Source organism: Neophocaena asiaeorientalis, unplaced genomic scaffold (assembly GCF_003031525.2).
Source record: "Neophocaena asiaeorientalis asiaeorientalis breed wild unplaced genomic scaffold, Neophocaena_asiaeorientalis_V1.1 scaffold309, whole genome shotgun sequence".
NCBI lineage: Eukaryota > Metazoa > Chordata > Mammalia > Artiodactyla > Phocoenidae > Neophocaena > Neophocaena asiaeorientalis.
In genome coordinates this window covers 242,459-268,991 of record NW_020173199.1, presented here as the reverse complement: position 1 = coordinate 268,991, position 26,533 = coordinate 242,459, and the positions used below count along the sequence as shown (strand labels likewise).

Here is a 26,533-nt window from a genome sequence, read left to right as displayed (position 1 = left end):
ATATATATATATATAAAATATAATACCTCTTAGTGCTCCTTAGTCTCTTTCTAACTTTTTCTACTCATGTATATAGAGCCACTTCAAAGATGCAAGTTAACTGTAGACAATTTCATTCTTATTCCAAAGGACTTTATATCCCTGCTCAAAGCCATAAGACTCGCAGTTTCTTCTGAGGGAAGTGTTTATATCCCTCCCCCATTGACATCAGACTTTGTTATATGACTTGTTTCAGCCAAGGGCATGTGTGTGGTTGTGACATGTCCCGCATCTGACTGGAAGCTTTAACAGCTATTGCACCTTTTGACCAGTTTTCCTCCTTTCCTCTCTTTGCCATGAGAATACATGTCCCCGATAAGGGGTACCCTTTCACCTTAGATTCTGGAGTGATAAGGGCACATGGAGCAAAACCTAAAACCAAACTGCAGCTACTGCAGTGTACATGTAACCTAAGTGATAAATAAATCTTTGTGGATGTAAGCCAAGTTGGGGACTGTTTGTTATGCAGATTAACCTAATAAAAGCCAACTGATACAGTTACTAAAAAGTAATTCTCCAAAGAAAATCACTTGGGTGGAGGAGAATTAAGTTACAGCTCTAATTTTATTTAAAACAGTTTTTTTAAATATGCCAAATACTTTGTACTCCTCTGAGTATCCTGAAAAGGGTCCTTTAGTTTCTTAAAATAGCATTTTTATATAGACTATACTCTTACTACTAATTACTCATTGAATATCAATACATACTGCCAATATATGTGAATATAAACATCAATAGATACTGCCAAGTTTACGTGATACCAAAAAAAAATCTGCACAGGCTGTTTCTCTCATGGAGACCTCTGGTATGCCATAACCCACCCTCACCACCCCCATACATACACAGAAGGAAGCAAGCCTTATCCATGTGATGGGTATTGTGCTTTGACAATAAAGGACAGGATAAATGCTAACAAACTGAAGAGTTTCTGAGAACAATGAATGAAGAATGGTTTTTTGTTAGGTAGACTGTGAGAGTGAAAAGAGCACTTACTGGGCTGGGGATAGAGTCAGGATCCAGCTTCTTCTGGGGCTGCGGTGGACCAGCCATCTGTGCAGGACCTCCGGGGAAGCCTCCTGGGTAGGAGAGCTGTGCACCTGCCATCTGGGGGCCATAGTTGGCTGCTTAGAAAAAATTTTAAAAAGAAATTATTATAATCCCCAAACCCAGATGTAGGGCTCATTGACAATACTGTACTGTTCAGTCAAGCACCTTGCATTTTTCATATTAAATAAGGCAGGGGGTTAAACGTGAATATTTACAGTTCCCCTTTACTTTGCACTTGCCACACTATTCAAAAACAGTAAGTGATAGATGCCTAGTAACGTAGGAACAAATCTGATAATTCCCAATTAAGGGTACCCCCAGGGGACCCAAGGCCTTCCTCTGAGCCCTGCCCACCTTACCCTGCTGCAGAGGATATCCAGGGCCTAGGGTCTGTCCTGGAAGAGGCGGGGGCTGGTACTGGGCGTTCGGAGGAGCAGGCCCGGGGAGCCCATCTTGTCTGTGCGTTGATGGAGGCAAGGGTGAGGCACCGGGGCCGTTTAGTGCAGTGGGTGGTGGTGGGAGAACCTGAGATCCAGGCTGCAAGATGGATGGCTGCGGAGACCGTGATGGACCCTGGAATGCTGCTGCTGCTGATGGAGGGCCAGGGGGGCCCTGGCCGGGGGGAGCCATGCCCGAACCTAGGCCAGAAAAAGACCAGCCCACCTAAATGCCACACTTCTCAACACTCTGACTTCTACCACGTATACAACAGGGACACTTCTTTTTCAGAATAAAGCAAGAAGGCACCCGTACAAGTCAATTTTTTTCCCCCAAAGATGAAATCATCATTCAGAAAGTGACACAAATGCTATTTGGAGTACTGCATACAAGTGCAGCAACATTTATAATGATAGTGAGAAAATTAGTAGGATAAATTTTAACTCAGTTGCATTCACTTTTCATGATACATGGCGTTAATTCAGGAATTTTATCTGGTACAGAATATAGAAAATCATACAGAAGAAAAAAATTTTTTTGCGTGACAAGCATTATTCACTCAAGTCAATAAATTATTTGCATCCTGTGCTTGACTTGATCGAATGGATTTAGGAAGTAGGTAGAAATAACCAAGGAGACGGGATGGGCCACTAAAATTCTACCGAATTATACTGGAAATCATAAAACCAGATTATTTTTTCCTTTCTTTGATTATGTGAAACTGCACTGCTGCTGCTTTGGAGACTTAGCCATTTTGAAACCAGTAAAAAGAAATACTCTGAGGGTTTTTTTTTTACTGATACTTTTAAGAAACTAACTTTAAGTAATGAAAACATCTGTCATCAAGATAAATGGCTGACTATGCTGTTGTTCCAGAGAAAATTTCTATGGCTCTTATACAGCGTTGCTATTGATGTTAATCTCAGTACTGTAACTGTTTTCTCTCCTAGTGTTCTCTTTTCTGTCCCACAGCATCTGAGCTTCCATTCTTCCCATCATCTAAATGCAGAATTAAAATGCACTGTGGGGCTTCCCTGGTGGTGCAGTAGCTAAGAATCCGCCTGCCAATGCAGGGGACACGGATTCGAGCCCTGGTCCGGGAAGATCCCACATGCTGCAGAGCAACTAAGCCCGTGCGCCACAACTACTGAGCCTGCGCTCTAGAGCCCGCGAGCCACAACTACTGAGCCCACGTGCTGCAACTACTGAAGCCCGTGCACCTAGAGCCGTGCTCTGCAACAAGAGAAGCCACTGCAACGAGAAGCCCACGCACTGCAACGAAGAGTAGCCCCCGCTCGCCACAACAAGAGAAAGCCCACGTGCACAGCAACAAAGACCCAACACAGCCAAAATAAATAAATAAGTAAATTTATATTAAAAACAACAACAACAACAAAAAAAGCACTGTGAAACAAAGAGTACTATATTTTTGATTTGGGGGCCTCATAATAAACACAGGGTTAAACTATCCTCACATTTCTTAAAATAATTTCACTGGTCTAATGTTTATTTGTGAAGTCAGCATTTTTTGTTCTTTATTGATCTGGTGTTGAACATAAGGTATTCTGAGGGCCCTTCAATTATCTTGAAATAAATGGCAGCATGATTTGGAAAAAAACTAATTATTGCCTTACGTAATACAGATGATTTATATGAAAACGTCCAAATACTACTTCAATATGGTATGCCAGAGGTATGTCTATTTTGAACTTGAGGAAAACCTTTCTTAGTAAAAGTACTCATGAGACAAGACAGTCAATGAGCATGAATAATGAAATTGTTACCATAGCTATTGACGTGCATAGCACTGAGCTGAGTGCCCAGCTGGGCAGCAGAAGAAGTGGACACTGGACTTGGGTAAGACGACTGTGTAGAGGGTGAGTATGGTGCATAGGAGGGGGCCGCACTGTTGACAGGTGGAGGGCCAGGAAACCTGAGAGAGAAAAGGGGTGTTAATATCATATAGTCTCATATGCAAAATATCATAGTCTCATATGCAAATGACATACAACAAATGTCAGTAACTTGTAAAATTAAATCAGCCCATCTAGTGGCACTAGGAAAATGACTGATATTATACACTAAATCTTTTATTTATTTATTGTTTAACTCTTTATTTTATATTGGAGTATAGCCGATTAACAACGTTGTGATCGTTTTAGGTGCACAGCAAAGGGACACAGCCATACATATATATGTATCCATTCTCCCCCAAACTCACCTCCCATCCAGGCTGCCACATAACATTGAGCAGAGGTCTCTGTGCTAAACAGTAGGTCCCTGTTGGTTATCCATTTTAAATATAGCAGTTATACACTAAATCTTTAATTAACCTCAGTGTGATCTCAAAATGAATCATGTAGCATCATCCCATATCTATGCTTACATGCTAAACATATCAAGACACCTAGCCAAAAAAAAAAAAAAATTCTAACATAAACAAAGAACAAGCTTTGGAAATCAATTTGGGAAGTTGAGTCCATCACAGCCTAAACTATGCTAGGGCTAATGATCAATAGACCAGAAGTCAAGAAAACTAAAATGCTTTGTGACTGTATCTTTATGATCACTTAGAAATGATTTTGAGAACTGTCTTAAAGATACGTTTTGTAGGGCTTCCCTGGTGGCACAGTGGTTGAGAGTCCGCCTGCCGATGCAGGGGACACGGGTTTGTGCCCCAGTCCGGGAAGATCCCACATGCCGCAGAGCGGCTGGGCCCGTGAGCCATGGCCGCTGAGCCTGCGCATCTGGAGCCTGTGCTCCGCAACGGGAGAGGCCACAACAGTGAGAGGCCCGCGTACCGCAAATAAAAAAAAAAAAAAAAGAAAAAAAATTAAAAGAACTCTGACATACATATGAAAAAAGAGATTAACAAAACATATTAAACATACAGAGTGGTTTAATATTTTTCAATTTCATTACTTTACTAAATTAGTTTACCCAACACCACACAGCATGTGGTGTCAGAGCTTAGATGAGAAAGAATCCAGGCCCCTGACCCTAGCCTGGAGAGCTGGTGTGTGAGCACGGACAAGCCACTTAGTTCTCTGTAGCTTTCAGCTTTCAATCCATAAAAATGGAACAATCCCTTTCCCTGCTGTAAATATAACGTGGTTAGAATTAACAATCATATAGATTTAAATATTTCTCATTGATTACTTCATTTAACATATTTCTGGGCTGAGAAACATTCAATTACATATTTTAATTAACTGTTTCATTGACTGTCAGAAGAGGGCAGATTCACCATCAAAAAGAACCAAAAAGAACCATAAAGGATCATAACCAGAGGATTAACAAAACATGAAAAGTTAGCCTCAGTTTAACCCTAAACCTCTAGAGAGTTGACTCAGTTGTCTGTGGCCTGCTCAACCTCAAATACTTTTCATTTTCAAGTTTCATTTTCAAATTGCATAAGAAGTGAGCTGTATGCTGAAGTCTGTGAGAATTTGGAGATAAGGTACCAAATTTTTCAAGATTTGACTGATACAAAATCTAGATTTTTAAATACTTAGCCCATAGACTAGAGAAAAACAAAAGCTCTGCTCAATCATGTCATTGCTTTACACATACACACACAAATGGAAGAGAAAACAAGTATGTACTTCTCTTATTTTTCTTGTTTTCTCCTTTTCCATTGCAACCCTAATAATAACTTCGATTTGGGAAGACGAGTCTCCTTCCAACCTTCCTTCCCACCCAATTTGCCATTTCTTGGTCAAAATAGAACACTTACAATTGATTTTTCCCCCTATAATTAAAAAAAGGAACTTTAGGTTATAGAATTTATTTAGAAGATTAATCCCACCCAGCAGTAACACTTTGTAGATACCTTTAGTACCACCTACAAGTTTAAGACATTTATTCTGCTTTAGCCAACATCAAAAGACAAGTGATTAGGTATGATTTTTAAGTTTTAGGAAACATTACCTTTGAAGTAGCAACATTTAAAAATAAAACTTATAATTTTTAAATTTAAATCAACATAATGACTCTGAATTAATCACGCTTTTATTCGACAGTTTAGATATGGTAAAACTCAAAAGATTTCTATGATGGGCCCATGATGGGTCCTCTAAGTACAAATGACTCCCTGCAGTGCTATAAGCACAGCCAGGTCATATGGGATCTATGCTCTCCGACAACCCCTGTTATCAGACTGGTGTGATTCACCTGCAGAGTCACTGAGCCCTTTGTGCTTGCACTGAACTGTATACACAGAAATATGTCCCATGAGGCTAGGTAGCCTCACCATGGAGGCTTAGCCTGAATACTAGACTTTTCCATCTTTAAATCCCATTTCCAACCTTTAATTCACAGTTCAAGTTGAGGCAAGTGAACAGTCGAGGAGGAAGAGATGGGGCAAAATCTGTCAGTGCTTCCCTGGGAATCACAATAAGGTAGATTCCTAAACCAAGCCGAGGTGGGTAGCAACACTGAGCTAGTAGGAAGGGCAAGTAAGAGACCGTAGACTTTCCATATCCCGTGGAAACAGTGCTGATAACTGCTAACATGCATTGTCTTTCATGGGCGCTGTGCACTGTGCAAGGTTTTTTGCATGGATTAGTGATCAAAATCCTCACCACCACACTATTATTGCTACAACTGTGATGAGGAAACCAAGGCACATAGAGGCAGAGTAACTTACCCAGCCAAAGCTCCCTGAGCCAAGGGTATCAAACGTGCCCAACCCCAGAGCCTCTATTCATCACTGTGCCAGACGCTGTGCTGAGCTCACAATCACACAGCTTAGATCGGTCTGATGGCAACGTCTGTGATTTACCTACTCCTAAGCAACCTAATTCAAGTGAAACAAGTAGAAATAACCAAAAAGATCAATCCAATCTAGGCTAATACCAGTGACTCAAATCTTTTCTTAACTTCAAAGTGGCTGTTCAATTTTTGCATTTCTTTAAAAAAAAAAAATCTGACTTGCTTGGCAGTTCACAACAATGTACTTCTACAGATTTTCTCCTCCATACTCTGGACTGAGAATTCTACTTCCTTATTTTACAAGTGAGGAAAATGAGGTCTAGAGGCCCAGGAACATCACCAGCATTACAAGGCTAGTGAATTGCTTGAACCAGAGGCAGCGTCTTGGTTCAGGCTTTCTGCCCTCCCCTCGTGCCTCCCCACCATGCTATTGAGGCTAGAGACAGGAGGGGCAGGTCCTGAGTCAGGCCCTTTGACTTCGTGCTCCTTGTTCAAACCACAATCCCATGTAAACCCAATTACTCAGTCTCACTCAGCCAGTGATTCCTACATCAACCTTCACTCTGCATCTCAGAGCTACCACGTCAATGGCAAATGTTATCACAACAGACAAGAGCTAGGGAATGTCAACCTCACAAATGCCCTGTCAGTGAATGAACTTGATAATTTAAAACATTCCAGAGGGAGTTCTCCCACTAGCAGGGACTACAGGCTCCTTCAGAGGGTAACGAAATGGCCTCCCCATCAGCAAGGGCCAGAACCCTCCAGAAGGGTTACTCCTCCACCAACCCCAACCTTGCAGCCTGACAACCTGAGAAAGGAACCTGGGAAATGAAGCCTCTGGGTGATCCTGGGAGAAATTCCAACGTAAACACTGTGTACAGCTTGGCACTGGGATTCTCACCAGCAACACCTCACAGGACAAACAACAATGGGATTCCAGCAGGGAAGGTATGTTGCGGACTCCCTTCCCAGGGCACAGTCCTGAGGGGTTGCATGGTCCCAGCATCTCCCCCATCTCATACCTTGGCTTCTCCAGGCCTGCCTCCAACTTCTCCCTTCCTTAATTTATAAACACAGATGATTTATTCCCCGTGTTGTTTTTACTATCACCCTGCCTTTCAAGAGTCCCTCACTGGCATCCGTGCGCCTTCCACATCAAATCCACAGGCTTTACCATTGGCCTAAATTCTCTAAATGCTTTGTTTCCTGGCACTTTTCCAGTAGATCCTTTCGAGGATGTGGGCAGTATCAGGAGGTCAAAGTTTCAATCAACCAACATGCAAGTGTAGAAGGGACTTGTAAGATCATTTTAGTAGATTATACAAATGAGGGCTGGAATCTCGCTCACCTTTGAAGAGGAGGACCTTGGGCATGAGCTCCATTCTGGCCAAACTGATGGGGTCCATGAGGCGGATGGCCCTGAGGCAACATCCCCCCAGGGGCAGCAGCCCCCAAAGGCCCTGCTGGCTTCATCATACCTGCAAGGGAAGGACATGAGTTTAGAAGAGTATGAAAGTGCAAAGAGAGAGGACACAAAGATATTAGGTTAAAAATGCAAAATAGGAGGGGGAGGAGGAAAAACAGTTTAGAACAAGTTCTCCTTCACACTTGCTTTAACCATCTTGCTTACCAATGCCAGGCTGTGGCATCACTATTTGACCATCACAATGATAGAAGAGCAGAAATCCTTTTGACACTAAACAGAAACTAAAATAGAAGAAATAAATATTTGCATTTGGTAGAGAGGCAACTTGATGGAACACACTATCACACAAAGAATGCTAGAATACACAGTGAAAAATGTCCATTGGATATCAGAATACAAATCTGGAAAAAAAAAACAGTATGAGGCATCACAAAACATCCTAACTCTAATTATGGGGGGAAAAAGACCTCTGAAAATGCCTTTATTTGAGTTACAGCAGGAGGAACACGAACGGAGAATAGCATCTGTTTCTCCAATGAATCCAGAGCACGGCCTTCAGAGTTAATAATTTTTCCAGGATTCTCAAGAGTTGAGGGACTTCTCAAGTCATCATGGTCACTCATACAAAATACGGAATCAGGGCTTCCCTGGTGGCGCAGTGGTTGAGAGTCCACCTGCCGATGCAGGGGACACGGGTTCGTGCCCCAGTCCGGGAAGATCCCACATGCCACGGAGCGGCTGGGCCCGTGAGCCATGGCCGCTGAGCCTGCGCGTCCGGAGCCTGTGCTCCGCAACAGGAGAGCCCACAACAGTGAGAGGCCCGTGTACCAAAAAACAAACAAACAAACAAACAAAAAAACAAAAAAAACAAAAAAAAAACACAAAATACGGAATCACACGTGATTAAGAGATGCTCTTGGCAGTGCCGGCATTTTAATTTATAAGCAGCTCTTCTCCAACAGAGATCTTTAAAGGTTTCTCTTTAAAACCATTCTCAGACATTTTTCTCTCCTTCTTCTAGAGAAATCATGGTAGAGGAGAAAAATCATTGAGCTTGGGTTAGAGCAGTTCGACGCCCCATCTGGCCACTTACTAGCAGATGGATGGCTCTGGGAAAGAAGTTTATCTTTGTGGACCTCAGTTTTCCCTTACTGGAAAAGGAGAGGCTTAGACTAGATTACTTGCGACACCTCTTTCAGTCTTTTAAAAGGAAAAAAAAAAGAGAAAAAGTATATTTCTTCTATTTGCTCTCTCTACTTCCATCCTGCTTGTTTTTGCTCCAGGCCATTCAATTTACTTTTTTTTTTTTTTTTAAATTTTTATTGGAGTATAGTTGGTTTACAATGTTGTGTTAGTTTCTGCTGTACAGCAGTGAATCTGTTACATATATACATATATCCACTCTTTTTTAGATTCTTTTCCCATATAGGCCATTATAGAGTATTGAGTAGGGCTCCCTGTGCTATACAGTAGGTCCTTATTAGTTATCTGTTTTATATGTAGTAGCGTGTATATGTCAATCCCAATCTCCCAATTTATCCCTCCCTCCCTTACCCCCTGGTAACCATAAGTTTGTTTTCTACCATTCAATTTACTTTTGATCCCATTTTCCTCTCTGGCACCACCACCAATGACCTCCTGGCTGGCTTCTGTGCACTCCTCCATTTGACCTCATGATGGTATTTCATACTCAACATCTCCTTTCTGCTTTTATCTTCTTCTAGAAAGTTTATTCACTCAGACAGTAAGGGAAGTGACTGGATGACCTTGCAGTAGCCCCGAAAGAATTTCTTACATTGTCACACTGGGTTTGCCAAAAAGTTCGTTTGGTTAGTGAATACGTTAATGAATATATTGTTCAATAAAGTTCTTGGTGAAACGAAAAATGTGCATTTTTACTTAAAACCGAACAAACTTTTTGGCCAATTCTTTGGAGCGCATGCTCTCAGATGCCTGGGTAATGCAGAATGAAATATAACCAGTGAGGTGGCAGTATTCGTGAATAATATTATTGAAACTTTTACAAAGGTTTCTTTTCTTAAAACAGGATTCCTCAAACTTAAGAAAAATTTTATATTACCTTTACAGTCACAGTATATTTAGCCATTTTCCATATACCAAGAACAAAGACAACAAATATTACTCTTATTTTTACATAGAGTTTAGACCCCAAATCCAGCAAAGTTAGAAAAACATGAGACTTGCAGTCACACAGACTGGAGTTTGTATTCCTCCCCTACCATTAAACACCTGTGACCCTGACAAGATACGTTGTTCTTTCGAAACCTAAGCTTTTAACACTGTACCATGGCAATAATGTCCCCTGTCTCTGTGGATTGTTCTGAGAATTAAATCAGGCGATGGGTATAAAAGCATCCAGAACAATGCCCAATAAATCAAGGTAATCTCTCAAGAAATCTTAGTTTCTCTCCCTGGCCATATCCCTTGCCCTTTTTTTCAAGGATTTATATTCTAACAAGACATATATACCATAATTATATGCACACTAGTATTTTCATTTTTAAAACATTATTTTGGACAAAGTAGAAAATCTACAATACTAGCACTAAAGCAGTAAACAATCACATGCACTACAAGAAACTAAAGATATTCTTGTTTCTTAAATAAGTAGGTAAACAGCAATTTCATCAACAACCCTCATATATATGTCTAGAAAATCAAAAAACTGTCCTCGGAGTTACTCATGTCATGTGTACATGAGATGCACATATTAACTTGTTTCTAAAAACAAAACCGAAACAAAACAAAACAAAACACAGCTCTTACTCAAGCAGAAATGTCATACACCAATCTTACTAAAATGTTCTTCCCCTTTTATTTTTTTAACTTTTTATTTTATATTGGAGTACGGTTGATTAACAATGTTGTGTTAGCTTCAGGTGTACAGCAAAGTGATTCAATTATACGTATACATGAATTTATTCTTTTTCAAATTCTTTTCCCATTTAGGCTGTTGCATAATATTGAGCAGAGTTCCCTGTGCTATACAGTAGGTCCTCGTTGGTTATCTATTTTAAATACAGTAGTGTGTACATGTCAGTCCCTTTTATTTTTGGAAATTAACTCTATAGCAATGATTCAAACTCATTCTTGTTCAACATACATTCAACGTGCCTCTGAGGCACTAAGAGCTCTTAGGGAAGAGATAACATGTAAACAATGACAGTGCCCTGTGACGAGTGTTGTAATATGCAGAGGGACTACCTAACTCTTCCTAGGGGAATCAAGAAAAGTTCAAAGAGGAAGGACTACTTGAGCTGAATCTTGAAGGACAGGCAGGAGTTGTCTTAGTACAGAGACAGGATAGGGGATTCCAGGCAGAAGGCAAAGCTCAAGTGAAGACCTGAGAGAGCATGGTGTGATCAGGGACTGGCAAAAGGTGCGGTGTGAACAGATGGTGGTGAAAGTGGCTGGAGCAGAGGTTGCCCAGGTTGGCTGGGGTCAGACTGCAAAGTCCTGGGTGCCACGTGGACTCTATACTCAGGGCAAAGGGAAGTCAGTATCACTGTTATCTGCAAAGTCATAGTCTTTGCCTGGCCACATCACTGGCATTTTCATAAGTGATCAGAGATAAAGAGAAATCAGGTTCTTTATAGAGCAGTATGAGAATTTTAATAGGAAAGCAAAACCATACCAAGAGAAAGATCTAACTATGCTTATGCTCAAAGAAAAATATCTAAAATCATAAACTGGTCTTTAATGCAGTGACAGATTTTATAGACCAGCTTATTCAATACCAATTTCAATTCCTTTCTGGCTTGCCTTTCTGTATGGTCCTGAGCTGGAAAGATGGAATCTCCATTTCCTAGACTCCCTTATAAACTGGGCTGCCATGTGCTCTAAATTCAGCAAAGCCAAACACCTTTGGGAGACCCTGGCCAAGGGGCAGAGATGGTGGCTCCAGGTTAGACAGGCAGTGGCTGCTGACGGAATAGCCCCATGTAGGGTGCACACTCTATGGACCGCAGAGTCCCAAGCCTGGTTCTCTGACTCTCTAATATTCTCTTAGCTTCCTGATACCCTTTTACAAATCTCTTTCTGCTAGACTGGCTTCTGTTATTGGCAAAAGAACCCCGACCAAAACAACATCGCAGAGAAGCACATCTTGGATTTGGCCCTGGATCTGACAAACTAAAACCAAAATTAAAAACTATTTGTTTAAAAAAGTTTATCTAAAATAAACAAAGATAAACTCTCTATTATATGGGCAGAACTGTAATGACTATTGTTCCTGAGGCACTGTGCCTGGTGCTGTACCTACATAAGCTCACTATTTATCAGAAGCCTCACCACCCCCAGAGCCCCCAGTCCCAGTTCCAGGACATCAACAGTTCTTGCCCCTCAGCTTCCAGACCAGTGGTCCTCAACCAAGGGCGATGTTGCACCTGAAGGGACAACAGGCAATGTCTAGGGCTTTTGGTTGCCAGGGCTTGGGGCCAGGGGCTCGGGGAGGAGCGGGAGAACTGGTATCTAATACTAATGGGCAGAAGCCACAGACGCTGCTAAAGGCCCTACAATGCATAGCACAGCCACAACAAAGAACTAGCTGGCCCCAAATGTCACCAGTGCTGAGGACAAGAAACCTTGCTCCAGAAAGCAGTGTGCCCACTCTGATTCCTTCTCCACACTCTTCCTAATGTGGAGTGTAACTGAAAAATATACACGGGATCGTGACCCTTCCCAGCCTACAATGCTTCAGCAGCACCCCACGGCCCTTAGAATAAAGCCTAAATAAAGCCTTAGTGGCCCCACTTTCCACTTCAGGCACCTCTCACTGCTCACACTCTACACCTCAGCCGTGGTAAACCTCTTGCAGGTCCTCAAAAGTGGCACCTCCCCAACCCCAGCCAGCTGCCTCCCTACCTGGCCAACTCTCACTCATCTTTCAGGTCTTTCCTTCCAGGAAGACTCCCTTCACCTGTAAGCCTTGGTTAGGTGCACCCACTGTGTGCTTCCAGCCCACCTCTACCTCCTCAAGATGGTGCTTCCCCCGCACTGTCATTGTCAATTTCCTTAATGCATGTCCTGCCAGACAAGTAAGTACTATAAGGACAGAGATTAGCTTCATTTTATTCATTGTCGTATCTCCACAGGTATTTTGCTCACTCAATAAATCTGTTATATTTGTTATTATATAGCACTAGCATTACACAACAGGCACAAATGGCAATATGGTAGGTAGGAAATTCAAACCAAGACTTAGCACTGGCCAGATCTACAGTAAAATAGGTATTTCAAGGAACCACAGCTAAGTTGCCTGTGTCTGTCACACACACAAAAAAAATAACAAAAGGATCACCAAAAGGCTAGAAAAGAAGGCACGTGATGACCAAAGACTAAGAGATCTAAGGTCATTCAGCACAGAGAAATAGAGGCCAGTGTAATTTAGTGACCTCCTTAAATCATTAAACAAAGACACCATAATTTACAGAAAGGTACGTATACAGAGTTGGATAGCCTGGTATCCATCTGAGAATTGAGTAAGGAGAAAGAGGTTTAAATTAAAGCATGAAGGATTTAATCCAACAAAGACAGTTTTTTTTTTTAATTATTGGTAAACACCTGAGTGTTTTGCTGAAGAATGCAGCAGCTGGTCATTCACTCATTCGTCGAACATACATTGAATGAAGACCTTCTCTGCTCAGGCACATCTATTATACACAGTATGGTAAATAGTAGTGAGGCTGCACAGGTGTTAGAGAACACAGGAGAAGAGGATTTACAAATAGCTTGAGGACGAATAATGGTCAGAAATGCCTGCAAGCACCACATGTGAACTGAGTCTGAAGGAGGAGTGTGAGGTACGCCCTGCTGGGAGGAAGAACATAGAGGCACGGGTTGGCTTTCTGGTGGTCCCGGAAAGGTCTGAAGCAAAAGAAAGTCAGAATTAGATTTGCAGGCTATAACAGTCCCTCCAGCACAGGGCTGAATGTTTGGAGAAAGGCAGAGAGGGTTAAGAGACCACGTTAGTAATCCAGGTGAGAGGTGGATGGCTGGAACAAGAATAGTGACAACAGGATAAAAAGGAGGAAATAGGTAGAAAAGACACTTACGATTACCCCAGAAGAATTTGGATTAGAGAAGGTAAAAGGAAGAGATTTTTTTTAAACAGTGAAACTTTCTAATTTGGGTAGCTGAATGAATGATAGCTGCCGGGTGAGATACAGAATATCAGAAAAAAATAGGTTTTATAAAAAACTACGGAATTATTTTGGACACGATGAGTTTGATATACCTATGTAAACAGGTGGGCAATTGAAAATACAGATTTGAGTTTAGGAGAGACATGTGAACTGGAGAAATAGATCTGAGAGACTAGTACTTTATATGGAACGATACGGTTAAGGGAAAAAATCTACAGAGTGAGAGGAAAAGAGGGGTGGAGACAGAAGAAAGAAGGAAAAACAGCACTGCTTAAGGGTCATGTAGAGGGGTGGGAACTCCTTAGAAGATGTCCAGAAACCCACCAAGAAAAATAACAAAAGGATAGTGTCACTGAAACCAAAGGAGAAAAGAGTTTTGTACAAACAAGAGCAATAAACGGTGTCAAATTCAAAAGAGGACAGGAGAGCGTCTACTGCATTTGGTAATAGGAGGCCACCAACGACCCCGGTGGGAGAAGGGGAAGGGTGGATGGGGTCCAAGCTATGGAGCAGAGACCACACTGAGCCATGGAGGGGCTGCAAGGCAAGGATGGAGAGTGAGTGAGTGAAGTGAGTACTTGTTTAAGAAGATGGCTGTGAAGACAGGTAGGAAAAGTGAATAATACTGAATATTATACTTAGGTGTGTATTGGAGTTTGTTGTTTGTTTTCTTGAGGGACCGGGGCATGAATCTTGGCTACACCACCAGCTCTGTGACCTTGGATAAATCATTGTATACCAGACATTCAGTTTTCTTAGCTGCAAAATAGGGCTAATAACGTCCTGAGTAGCACTGCATGAGGATTAAAGAAAATAATCCACGTAAATCTTTTAGGACCAGCTTTTGATACATGGAAAGCATGCAAACAGAAATTTATAATTATCATTATATATAAATGCTGAGCGGGAATGAACCACCGGACAGAAAGAAACCAGAGAAAGATGGATTAAATGGTTCCTACAGGATCCAGACCTAGAAATGTCATGGGGAGGACTGGTCCTGGACAAGAGGAGGATGCCTCATTTGGAGGTTTTTAAAAATTATGGGCAGACTAAGTCACCAGAGTGACTTCCCACAGGAAATTCACAGTCTCACAGCATCTTCTACAGCAAACTGTGCATGGCTGCTACCACCAAGCCTCCCCAGAGGCTTTCCTCACCCCTGGCTGACTCTGCACCCATACATGCTACTCAGCACAGCCTCGATCCTACACACCTGAGTCAGTCTTGGTGAACCCCAAGAGACACTCATTGATTTATACACAGCCCATTTCCACCAAGGATTTGAACTGAATTCCTCAGAATTCCCTCAGAAGTCCCAAGAACTGTCTTACACAAATATTTTTAGGGAATCTAGGATCATCAGAACTGAAACAAGCTGGTATTAGCCTCACTTCTGACTGAAACTTGGTCCCTCAGAGCAGCCCCTTGATAACAGGAGGTGACTGCATCGTGTCAGCTGCCATCAGGGCAATAGCAATCCCACTCCATTACTCCTCTTTCTCCCACCTCTGCTCCAAAGCCAAGATTCCCTGCTGGGTACCATATTTTAAGGCAACCAATATTATTCAATAATGATTTCAAAACAAGGCCATGTTTTTCTTGTTATTATCATCACTGAGTAATCTTCTGCATACAAATCTAATGATATTTTTCCAATATCAACATATGTATATATTTAATATATATATATTTAGTATATAGCGTGTGTGTGTGTATATATATATATATATATACATACATAATTTGTGGGGGTTTTTAGTGTTTATAATAACCTCACACCACTGATTAATAGCAAGAGCAAGTCTAACAGTAAAAACAAAACACTCAGCAAGTGTCTTTGTTTTCATCTATATTTAAAAAACAAACTCATTCTGGTCCATGCAATAACCAAACTAATGAGGTAGGCTTTTCCAAATAATCCTATAATCACAAGCCATGACCATTCAACTCTTCCAAAGCTCTTTCAGAACATCTTATGTCTCTTGAGGCTGCAATTCGATAATCACATAGGGGTCAAAATAATGCACTTTACCTGGTGGAGAACCTGTGTGAGATGGGTCCCCATAGTGCCCATAATGCGGTGGAGAAAGGCCTATTCCAGGCTGGGACTGAGAATAAGGAGGTGTAGCCACATAGCCTTGTTGACTCATTATGAAAATATCATTCCAAGGAACAGTTCTATAAAAGAACCCTGCAACAGATAAAAGAAATTGTTAACAAGAGGGTTTGAGTCACTTAACGTTATTAAAAATATAAACACTGTTAATAAATGTTTATGATGGTTTGAGGAAAGGTACAATTATCAGGTGCATGAGACAGCTTCATATCATACAATATATCATATCATTACCCCCTAAAAAGGCTCTAACCATAGCTCTGTGGAACTCAGCAACTCACTTCTATAGCCCTAGGCAAATTCTCAGGCATGAAATCCTGAATAACAGCTGCCAACCACTTTTTCATTGTAAGACTAAACTGTTTCACAGAGAGTCTCTCATAAACGTATCTACTCTTTTGGTGCCTTTGGTTTCCACAGCCCCATTACAGCACAGAGCTTGTCACTGCCAATGGTCACCTTGTCATTCAATCGACTGACCAGCAGAACTGCTGGTAGTCTGCAATCAGATGTTTTGACTTGTGTCAGTTTAGTGCTATCCTAATTAGTCATTTTAACCAGGCAGTTAGGATAAAGAGAAATCAAAAGTCCAAAAAAAAAAAAAAAAAGTCCAACAAATATTGCAGAAGGTAAGGTGATAATGGACTGACTTTATGAGTCATATATTGATGAAGCCAGGTGGCAGCCTACAACTATTTGAGAGTTGTCAGTGGTTTCTCGGTCAAAGATGACAGACTTCCTTTCTGATTTAAATATCATACCTCTAAGAACATATGCACATATATTTAAGAAACTAAGGAAAAAAGTCCAATTGCATATGTGTTTAGGCACACACATACACACACAACTCACAAATACAACAGATCTATCTTGATTCTACTCAGAACCCAAACATCAATTTGTTTTAAATTTGTCATTTTCTCCAAGTTTCATAAATAAGAGACATTTCATAGAACTATTCTTAAAAAAAAATTATAATAGAAAAAGCTCTGAATCCTCGCAAGAGAAGTGGGTTTACACTACAAATCTGCCAATACTTGGCTGTGTGACATGGAATAAGCTGAAGAACCTCTCTGGGCATCAGGTCCCTCTTACAAAATAAAGCTTCTAAAAGCCTCTCCAGATATAAAACAATGATTCTATGATTTCTCTCCAGTTTTTTCACCCAGCATAGGAATATTCTTCCTTTTGTTATTTTATGATGCTACCTTTTACGCTAAAAGTTCAGTGCAACCTGCTAAGGTCTGAAATCTATATTCAGGAAACTGCATTCTTCATTTGGTTTCGTTTTCATATTAAACTCTAAAGACTCCAAATTAAAGCAACGAAGTAAAAATATTATAAGATCACTTTCTTCTCCTTGGAAAGGGAGATCTAAAGAAAGGAGAGATAGGCCTGCTGGTCCACTGTGTTACTGACAATATATTTTCCCTCCTCCCACTTAGCGGAGAGAGACGTGGCAGCCTGAGCTTTGGTCAAGCTCATCCAACCAAGCGCATTTAGGAAGTCAGCAGGAACACACCTACGTAGCAGCCTGTTGCTGACTGACAGAAAGGAAAGGCAGGGATGTTCACTCCAAAGAGCAGGAAGCAGTCGGGTCCCTCTTAACTGGTCCTGGCAGGAATTTGCTTCCCCACGCAATCCAGTTTGCCACGTCAAACTTCCTCACACGGAGCCCCAAGTTAACAGAAACCTGACTCAGCTTCAAGAGGCAACATGGCAGAAAGCCACTTGCCACGAGCAGACCGAGGCTCAAAATCTGGGGAGCTTCAAGCCCAGGACAACCCCCAGTCCGCTGTCACTCAACCATTCCAGCCAAGATGGAATCTCACCCTGGGCCAAGTTCGGATTTGGACAAATCAGTTTCACTATCAGGCTGTCCCAAAGCTTGAAGATACAGCTACCAATATTACCATGAGAATTTACAACATTCCCTTCCTCCAAAGAAGGGGAAATTAAGTTGATACGGAGATCAGAAAACCACTGGCAGCGACGCTGGAACACCGTGGCTACTGAGGGCTGTAATCAGGGAGTTAGTTCCAGCATCCCCAGACACAAAGATGGGGGCGGGTAAAAAATGCCCACGCCCACCCACCCCACCCCCAATTATTAAACTGCACGAAGGGGCTAAAGGAGCAAAGTAGGAGGTCTCCTCCGCTGCCCTGCCACAGGTGAGCATCCAGCCTCTGCCCACCCCTGACCCGCGTCCGGGCACCGCACCCACTCCAACTGTGCCTGGGGAGGGTCCCGCCGGAGCGCAGCTAGGCTGGGCGAGGCATTACCTGGTCGGCTGCCGCACGCCGCCGGGCTTCCGAGAGCCTGCGCTCTGCTCCCAGTGCCGGTTGCCCCCGGTGACCCAGGTCCCGCAGCGGCCGCTTCTCCTGCCGTGCCTCGCCTCGGGCCGGTGTCCCCACAGGCTGGTTTCGCTCGCGGAGTTGCAGCTGGGCTGAGAACTGCCACGTCAAACACTCTCCCGGCTGCGCGCCCCCGGCGCCCGGGATCTGACCAGCGGCCGCGCTCCAGCCGGCGCACGCGCACAAACGCCGGCAGGGCGGGGCCTGCGGCGGCGCCCGCCACCCAGCGCGGCACACGTATTGGCCGCGCGTCCTCCCTTTTTTTTTGTCTTTTTGCCCCTTCCTGTCCGTCATGTTTGCCTGTTCCTTTCCCTCCAACAGGTCAAAGACTTTAATGCTGTTGCTGAATCAGAGCAACATTTTTACTGTGGAGCCCCGTAGGAAGGAGGGAGTTTGTATTGAGGGTTCATTCATTCTTTCATTCAACAGGTTGCAGATTCGGCTGTTCATTCATTACATATTACTTGAGTAACTAGGATATTTCAGGTACTGCACTGCCGATACCGGAAGGTACACGCTTCCCGGATCTCGAAGAGATTACAGTCTAAAGGCGAATCTGGCACGTGTACACGGGCAACTTGATGACGTACTCGTGCGATGCACTAGAGAGGAAGGAACTCCCAAGGCAGCTGTCAGCGCGGCGCAGAAAGGGAGGAAAGGATGTCCCAACTGAAAAGTATGGGAAGACGTGTCTTCACTGAAGCTAGGATTGCTAGATTTCTGTGTATTCCTTCAACGAATGTCTACATATTCGTTGTCTGTGAAGCAGGATGACTGATCCCACCCCAAAATAGGGCTCGCTACATGTATAAGCACCCAACGTTTAGGTCACTGTACTGTGAGAAACAGCTGAGAAAGAAAGGCGACCTATGTGGGACCTGGAACTTGACCTCTCTCTCTAGACTTACAAATCAGGACCATCCGGCTGCTTTCTCACAACCCCCACTGCTAAATAGAAAGACCTTCAGACAACCCGATATTTGGTGTAACTACCACTTTGTTCAAACTTAGAAAAGTAAAACCAGACCAGTGTTTTGTTTTCAAAACACTTTCTTCTGGGGTACAAGAAAGTGGAAGCTACTTGACAGATTCCTTTAGTGATGAAATGCCTAGGTATTAGTAAAAACTTACATGAGTATGATGCTTCTGCTGAAATGCTCCATGAGTTTTGCAGGCATTTTATGTGTTGTTCCAGGGTAGTGAAGACTAATGGTCCCTTTCCGCATGTTACTTTTGTAAGATGTTAAGGTGTGATGCCCTGTCCACGTCCAGTTCAACACTGGTCAGGTTTGAAAATCTGCAATGAAAATTTGGTTTTAAATTTGTTTCTTATATTCTCAATATGATGGAAAATATTTGATAGAGTTTAGGAAGCTTTGCCTTGTTGAAGCAGTACAACTTGTAAGAGCAATTAAAAAATTTTTTCATATCACAGCCATGACACAATGTAGGAGAGAGTAGAGTCACTTGGAAATAGGAAGTGATGACTTCGTTAGCTTGCAGCTCCTGTAAAACCATTAAATTTGAATTAGTACATTTATTATCTCTCCTTACTCAGGGCACCAGGACAAACAACTTGTGGTTTCAGTTCTAAGACCATTTTTAATTCCTTAATGTTTAAAGCTGGGAGGGATTTTAGAGAGATGGATATTCAACTCAATATTCAGTAAGGTCTGAGTTCAACCCTATCATTTTATAGTTTAATAAACTGAGGTTCAGGAAATTAAAATGACTTACTAGGCTTAGAGTCAGTTGGAAGCCATGCCTTCTGATTCTAATTCCAAAGTTCTTTTCACCTCATATTTTTTTTCTTTTTGATATTACTCTGATTTGTTATTCTCTATTAACTAGTTCTGCCTTTTTCTCCTGTTACTGCTTTATATTCAAGCTTTCAAATAACTAAAATATTAATTAACCACACAATTCCACCAGTGATTGGAGTTACTAATCAGAAATCTCTTTTTCTGATGACGTGGAATTCTGGTTTCAGTCCTGCTTCCCTTCTCGTGGCCCCCAGTACCCATCCCTTAAGTGACTAACTTCTTACCTTATTCCTGTGGTTGGGTCCCTGAACTTCATTAGACCTGAGGGTCAGCCTGGATTCCCAGCCCTCCTGGGTCTGACCTGAGCTCTTTCCACCTGCGGTCAGCTGCTGATATTCCAGGTCACCCTGGTAACCATATCCTAATTGAAAGGTGAGGTCACAGGGAATGCCCATGTGCTGGGGTTCTGTGTTCTTAGGGTCTTTCTGTTCTAACTTTAAAAGGAAAAGAAAGAAGAGAGTCAACTCTGCAAAGACTATACAGAAAGAAGGAATTTCCTGACAATACTCAGGTGGTCTTTGGAAAGTCAGAATTATGATGCTCTAAGCATTTATGTAACTTAAGAGGTTTCTAATTACAAAGCTACAGTTTGAAGCAGCTTTATATTTAAAAAAACAACTGAAATGGCCAAGATTTGGACTATGTTAAATACATGGAAGCACAGTAAATTAGGCCAAGTTAAGTGGGGCTAGGGGAAAGGGTACATGGTAGGCTGAGTAGCAACCAATAACAGTAACAATAGAGTTCAGGTGTTCTATAAGGTCCAACACCAAGGTGTTTCTGGAATTACTTTTTTACAAATAACAGCTTTATTGAGATATAATTAACAATCACCCACTTAAAGTATACAATCCAATGGTTTTTAGTATGTTCACAGAGTTGTATAGCCATCACCACAATCAATTTTAGAACATTTTCATCCCTCCTCAATAAACTCCATCCATTGGTATAGTAACTCCCCTTTCCCCCCTACCTTCCTCATTCCACAGTCCTAGGCAACCACTGATTTACTTTCTGTCTATAGATTTGCTTATTCTGTACATTTCATATAAATGGAATCATATAATACGTGGCCCTTTGTGATGATCCTTTTACAAGTTCATGTTGTAATATGTATCAGTATTTCTCTCCTTTTTATTGCCAAATAATATTCCATTATGTGGATATAGCACATTTTATTTATCTACTCATCAGTTGATGGGCATTTAGGTTGCTTCACCCTTCTGGCTATTATGAATAATGCTGCCATGAACATTTATGTACAAGTTTTTGTTTGGATATATGTTTTCATTTCTCTCAGGAATTTAATTCCCAAATCAAATTAAAAATGTACTTAAAAAAAAAAAACAGACAGTCTGGCTCCAAAGGTTGTGCTCTTAGCAACTATGCAATATTGTCACTCTGTATGAAATTTTATTTTTAAAATAAAATATGCAATGTCAAACCACAAAAAAAAAAAAACAAATTAAAATTGAAATCAGTTGAGAATATAACTCACCAAAGCTGATTCAAGAAGAAACAGAAAAGAAGTTAAACACAGAGCTACCATATGACCCAGTACTTTCACTCCTAGGTAGAATTACTTTCTGAGTATCTCAGTATCTTGCTCTGAGTGTGCTACATCACTTATGGCTTTGGCCACAGAGTGGGCAGTATGATGTTGCATCTGCCAAACCAGTTGACTCAGGTTCGAATCCTGACACTATCACTCACTACTAGCTATGTGAGTTTTATTTATGTAACAAGTATTTATTAAGCACCCACTATAAGCTGGATGCTATTCTAAGTGCCGTGGATACAAAGTCAGATGTGATACCGCTCTGGCTGTTAAAAGTTCATGGAATAGTATAGGGATGGGCAAACTACAAAACCTGGCCAACCTGCCTGTTTTTGTAAAGCCTGTGAGCTGAGAATGATTTTTACATTTTTAAGTGGTTGAAAAAATCAAAAGAAGAATAATACTTTGTGACACATGCAAATTACATGAAATTCAAATTTCAGTGTCCATAAATAAAGTTTTATTGGAACACAGCCATACTTTTCATTAACATGCTCTGTGGTTGCTTTTGCACTGCAATCGCAGAGTTGAGTAGTTGTGACAGAGACCACAAAGCCCACAAAACCTGAAATATATACTACCTGGCCCTTTACAGAAAAAGCTTGCCAACCCCTGGTCTGGTGGGACCTACAATTCTAGTTCAGTGGATTAGCATTCTGTGAGAAGATCCAGGTCGCCACAGGAAAATGTAAGAAGGGACACAGCCCAGACTTGAAACGTGAGAGCTATCTCCCAGTAGAGGGAGTGTGTTCCCTGTCTAAACCTCAGTATCCTCATCTATAAAAGTGGGAGTAATAATAATAGTAACCTCAAAGACTGTTCTGGGTATTAAATGAGATAATGCAGATAAAGCACTTAGCACAGTGTTTGGCACATAATAAGTGCTCAATGATGTTTTGGTGCCATTGTCATAACCTTCATTATTAATAGCATATTTGTGACAATTGAATGTAAGTAGATAAAGTCTAAGGATGAAACCCCAGGGAACCCTACAATGGGTGCAGTTTCTAAGCTTACGAACCTTGGCTCACTTGTACATGTCGGATACATTCTTCTCATTGCGATCATGAACATTAAAGGATATAAAATAAATGAAGTGCTATGGAATAAGGTGAAATAGAGCAGGGTAAGGAGGATTGGGAATGCTGAGTTGGCAGTGGAGAGTATTAAATGGTGTAATTAAGTGATTATAGTATTACATAGGGTAGTTAGGGTAGGGTTCTGAGGGGGCCCTGGAGGCAGTTCACTCAGATCTCCTTTCAAGATAACTTGCTTCAAGGAATGTAAGGGACTGACAGCCTTCAGTTGTCATGCCTTTGGGCTTGCTAGGGCATTCATCCCAAAGCAAATGCCCTCTCAGCAGTTCCAGGCCAATGGCTGAGTATGGTGGAATACTAAAGTCACAGTATTTCTGTCCAACATGGGACCCCTCTGTAAGAAACCTTTTCTCTGGGGTTCCTATTGCCCTGGCCAAGACTTCCTCAGAGAGCTGCAGTACAATTTGAGGCTCATCCTACCCAATCCTCCCACCTCCTCCACTGCTTTTCACAGGTGTCAGATCTGCATGCCACCTGCCTCCTGTTCCCTCTTTTATATTCTTCACATGTGTTTTCCCCAATAACTCTCTTGTACATCTAATTCCACATTGGTGACTGCTTTTCAGGGGGCCTGAATTGATACAGCATCGCAAGGTGTGATCTGAACAAAGCCTTGAAGGAGGTCATGGAGGCCCCCATGCAGGTTACCTGGGGGCCTGGCATTCCATGCAGAAGGGAGAGCCTCCAGAGTCCCCATGTTAAGAAGGAGGGTGCCTGGCATGCTCCAGGAGGAGGAGACCAGCAAGGGAGGAGCTGAGGGAATGAGGGAAAATTGTAGGATAGAAGGGCAAAGTGGGGAAGGAGATGGTATACGATACTTTAGGCCATTTTAAAAGAGTTTGATTTTTATTCTGATTTTTTAAAGGGGTCATTTCAAGTTTTGAACTGAGGAATGGTAGGATCTGATTTGCTTTTCAATTTTTTTTTTTTACTTATATGTGAGGTGGCATCTCTTCATAGAGAATCTGGTGTTCAGAAAACATTTATTTTACAAAGTCTCAGTGAGATTTTAGGCCTCAGAAATTTATCCTTCAGTCATTTGGTTTCCCATGTTTTCTCAGTGCTGGCTAAGGTTTGAGGAGGAACAGGAAATGTAGCTTTAGGATCTACTATAAAAGTAGGAGGAAAAAAAAAAAAAAAGTAGGAGGAAAACTTGAGTCATGACGGCTGCATGGCCATAGTTCTGTATTCATAGCTCACCCCTTATACCATATTCCTGGTGACTTGAAAGGTTTTCCAATTGATGAAGTAAATGAGATAAGACAGTGTTTTTCTTGCACTGACTTTCTTGATCTAAGCAAAAAAGTCAGGAGAACAGGCACTTAAGAGGTGAATGAAACCCAATTTTTATGTAACAAAGGGCTTATAAGGAAGGTACTCTCACCTTCATAATATTGAAAGCTTATTATGTGATAGCAAGATATCACAATCTTGCTATTAACATTGAATTGAGAAATAAAAAGCAGGTGATAATTCACTAAAATAGGAAGAAGTAGAAATGGTACTCACAACTTAATTGAAGTCAGTGCTTGAATGTATGATCATTAACAAGAAGAAATGATTTTCCTTTGATTCCTTCCTTGAATCCACTTACTTGATTACCTAGAAAAATAATGCAATTCTATATTGTTAATTATAAATTAAAATATCAGAAATTTAGATTTTGGAATATTATATTTGTGACAGAGACTGCTAATTTTTCTGGGATACTATCCATTCTTCTGAGTTTCAGCTGGTGTGTGATTGATTACTCAGCCAAAGACCGCAGCCCTAGCCTTCTTTACAACTGGTTTTCATTCTGTGATGCACAGACCAGAGTGGAAATTATGTGTGCAACTTCTTTGTCTCATCTTTAGAGTTTCCATCCCAATTCTCTCACCTTCCTGCAAGCTGAGATGTAGACATGGTAGCGATCAAGGCAAATTAGCCATCTAGATGAGGACAATTCTCTAGGGGTGATGACAAGAAATAAGATGAAAGGAACTCTGGTCCCTGGATATCTCCATGAAACTCATGTCTACCTCTGAGCTGTTATATGACAGAAAAATAAACTCTAGTTTGAGCCAGTGATTTTGGGTGGAGGAGGGACCTCTTACAACAAATAATTATATATTTTAAATTAGTATATTCAAAAAAAAAGTAATACCTGTCAATTGTACATTGAATATACTAATTTAAAATATATAATTATACTAGTCAGAGTAAATCTGTCAAAAACAACAGATCAGCATATATACTAGAATAACAAGGGTACTATGGATAAGACTGAATTAACCAAATATGAGAAAATGTAGAGACAGTTTGGTGATTCTATTGCTTTGATGGAGTCTAGCATTAAAACCATACCCTGATGGGTAAGGGTGGAGTTTTCTTTTGAAGGGAGCAGATATTTCTATCATTAATCAAAGTGGATAGTGTTTTATTGGCCAAGAACTAAGGTGATTTTCTGGACTGAGGAAGGAGAGGGTTCCCTCTCCCTTTCTCCTAGGTCTAAAAGTTCAGTCTAGACTTAGAGACACAGAGAAGTCTGCCACTATGCCAGTTGGGGAGTAGGTCTGGAGAGCTCATCCTGGCCACAAATGTCCTGTGTTGGTGGCAACAGTAAGAGCAGAAGCCCATTTCCTCTGGAGCACCCTGCAGCCTCTATGAGCACTTCTGAGTCCCATTCATCTCCACAAACAGGCATTGAGAGCAATTGTTTAGAGGTGAGTAGGGCAGGGTTCTTTCTCACTTTGGCTCTGATGAATTGGAAGCCTTAATATTGTTAAGAAGTCAATTCTTCCCAAATTCATCTGTAGATTCTATGCAATCTGAATCAAAATCCCAGCAAGGGTTTTTTCTTGAGGAAATGACTAGCTATTCAAAAATTCATATGGAAATATGAAATACCCATATTAATCAAAACAACTTTGAGGGACTTCCCTGGTGGCACAGTGGTTAGGAACCCACCTGCCAGTATAGGGGACACAGGTTCGAGCCCTGGTCCAGGAAGATCCCATATGCCACGAAGCAACTAAGCCCACGAGCCACAACTACTGAACCCACATGCCACAACTACTGAAGCCCGTGCGCCTAGAGCCCATGCTCCGCAACAAGAGAAACAACCGCAATGAGAAGCCTGCACAAGAAGGGTAGCCCCTGCTCGCTGCAACTAGAGAAAGCCCTCCCACAGCAGTGAAGACCCAACACAGCCATAAATAAATAAATAAATAAGATTTATTTAAAAAAAAATCAAAACAACTTTGAAAAAGAACAGAGTTGGGGAACTTATATCATCTGACTTTAAGACTTATTATAAAGCTACAATAATCAAATCAGTATGGTATTAGCAACAAAATAGACAAAAACATTAAGGAAACAGATTAGAGATTCTGGATATATTTATATAGAAATATATATATTTATATTCAATTGATTTTCAACAAAGTTAAAAAAGGAGAACAGGCTTTTCTTGTCATTCCAATAAATGGTACTGGAACAATTTGATATTCACATGCAAAAAAATGAACTTCAATCTGTACCTCCTACCTCGCATCATATTTAAAAATTAATTCAAGGGCTTCCCTGGTGGTGCAGTGGTTGAGAGTCCACCTGCCGATGCAGGGGACATGGGTTCGTGCCCCGGTCTGGGAGGATCCCACATGCCGTGGAGCGGCTGGGCCTGTGAGCCATGGCCACTGAGCCTGAGTGTCCGGAGCCTGTGCTCCGCAACAGGAGAGGCCACAGCAGTGAGAGGCCCGTGCACTGCAAAA

The 26,533-nt window shown here is 41.6% G+C and overlaps 1 protein-coding gene across 2 annotated transcripts in view; it reads right to left on the bottom strand.

Annotated features, from left to right (window-relative positions):
* SEC24D (SEC24 homolog D, COPII component) overlaps nt 1-18,460 on the bottom strand; it is a 109,925-nt gene extending 91,465 nt beyond the window's left edge. The window contains exons 1-6 of one of the 2 annotated variants that reach the window (XM_024744703.1): nt 18,232-18,460; nt 15,866-16,024; nt 7,589-7,718; nt 3,309-3,457; nt 1,446-1,724; nt 1,033-1,163 (exon numbers count right to left, since the gene is read on the bottom strand). In XM_024744703.1, coding sequence (XP_024600471.1) covers nt 1,033-1,163; nt 1,446-1,724; nt 3,309-3,457; nt 7,589-7,718; nt 15,866-15,983 — 807 coding nt within the window. In that variant the 5' untranslated portion in view covers nt 15,984-16,024; nt 18,232-18,460. The remainder of the gene's footprint in view (nt 1-1,032; nt 1,164-1,445; nt 1,725-3,308; nt 3,458-7,588; nt 7,719-15,865; nt 16,025-18,231) is intronic. The other variant, XM_024744704.1, reaches the window with a different exon arrangement.
* Between the last annotated feature and the right edge of the window lie 8,073 nt (nt 18,461-26,533).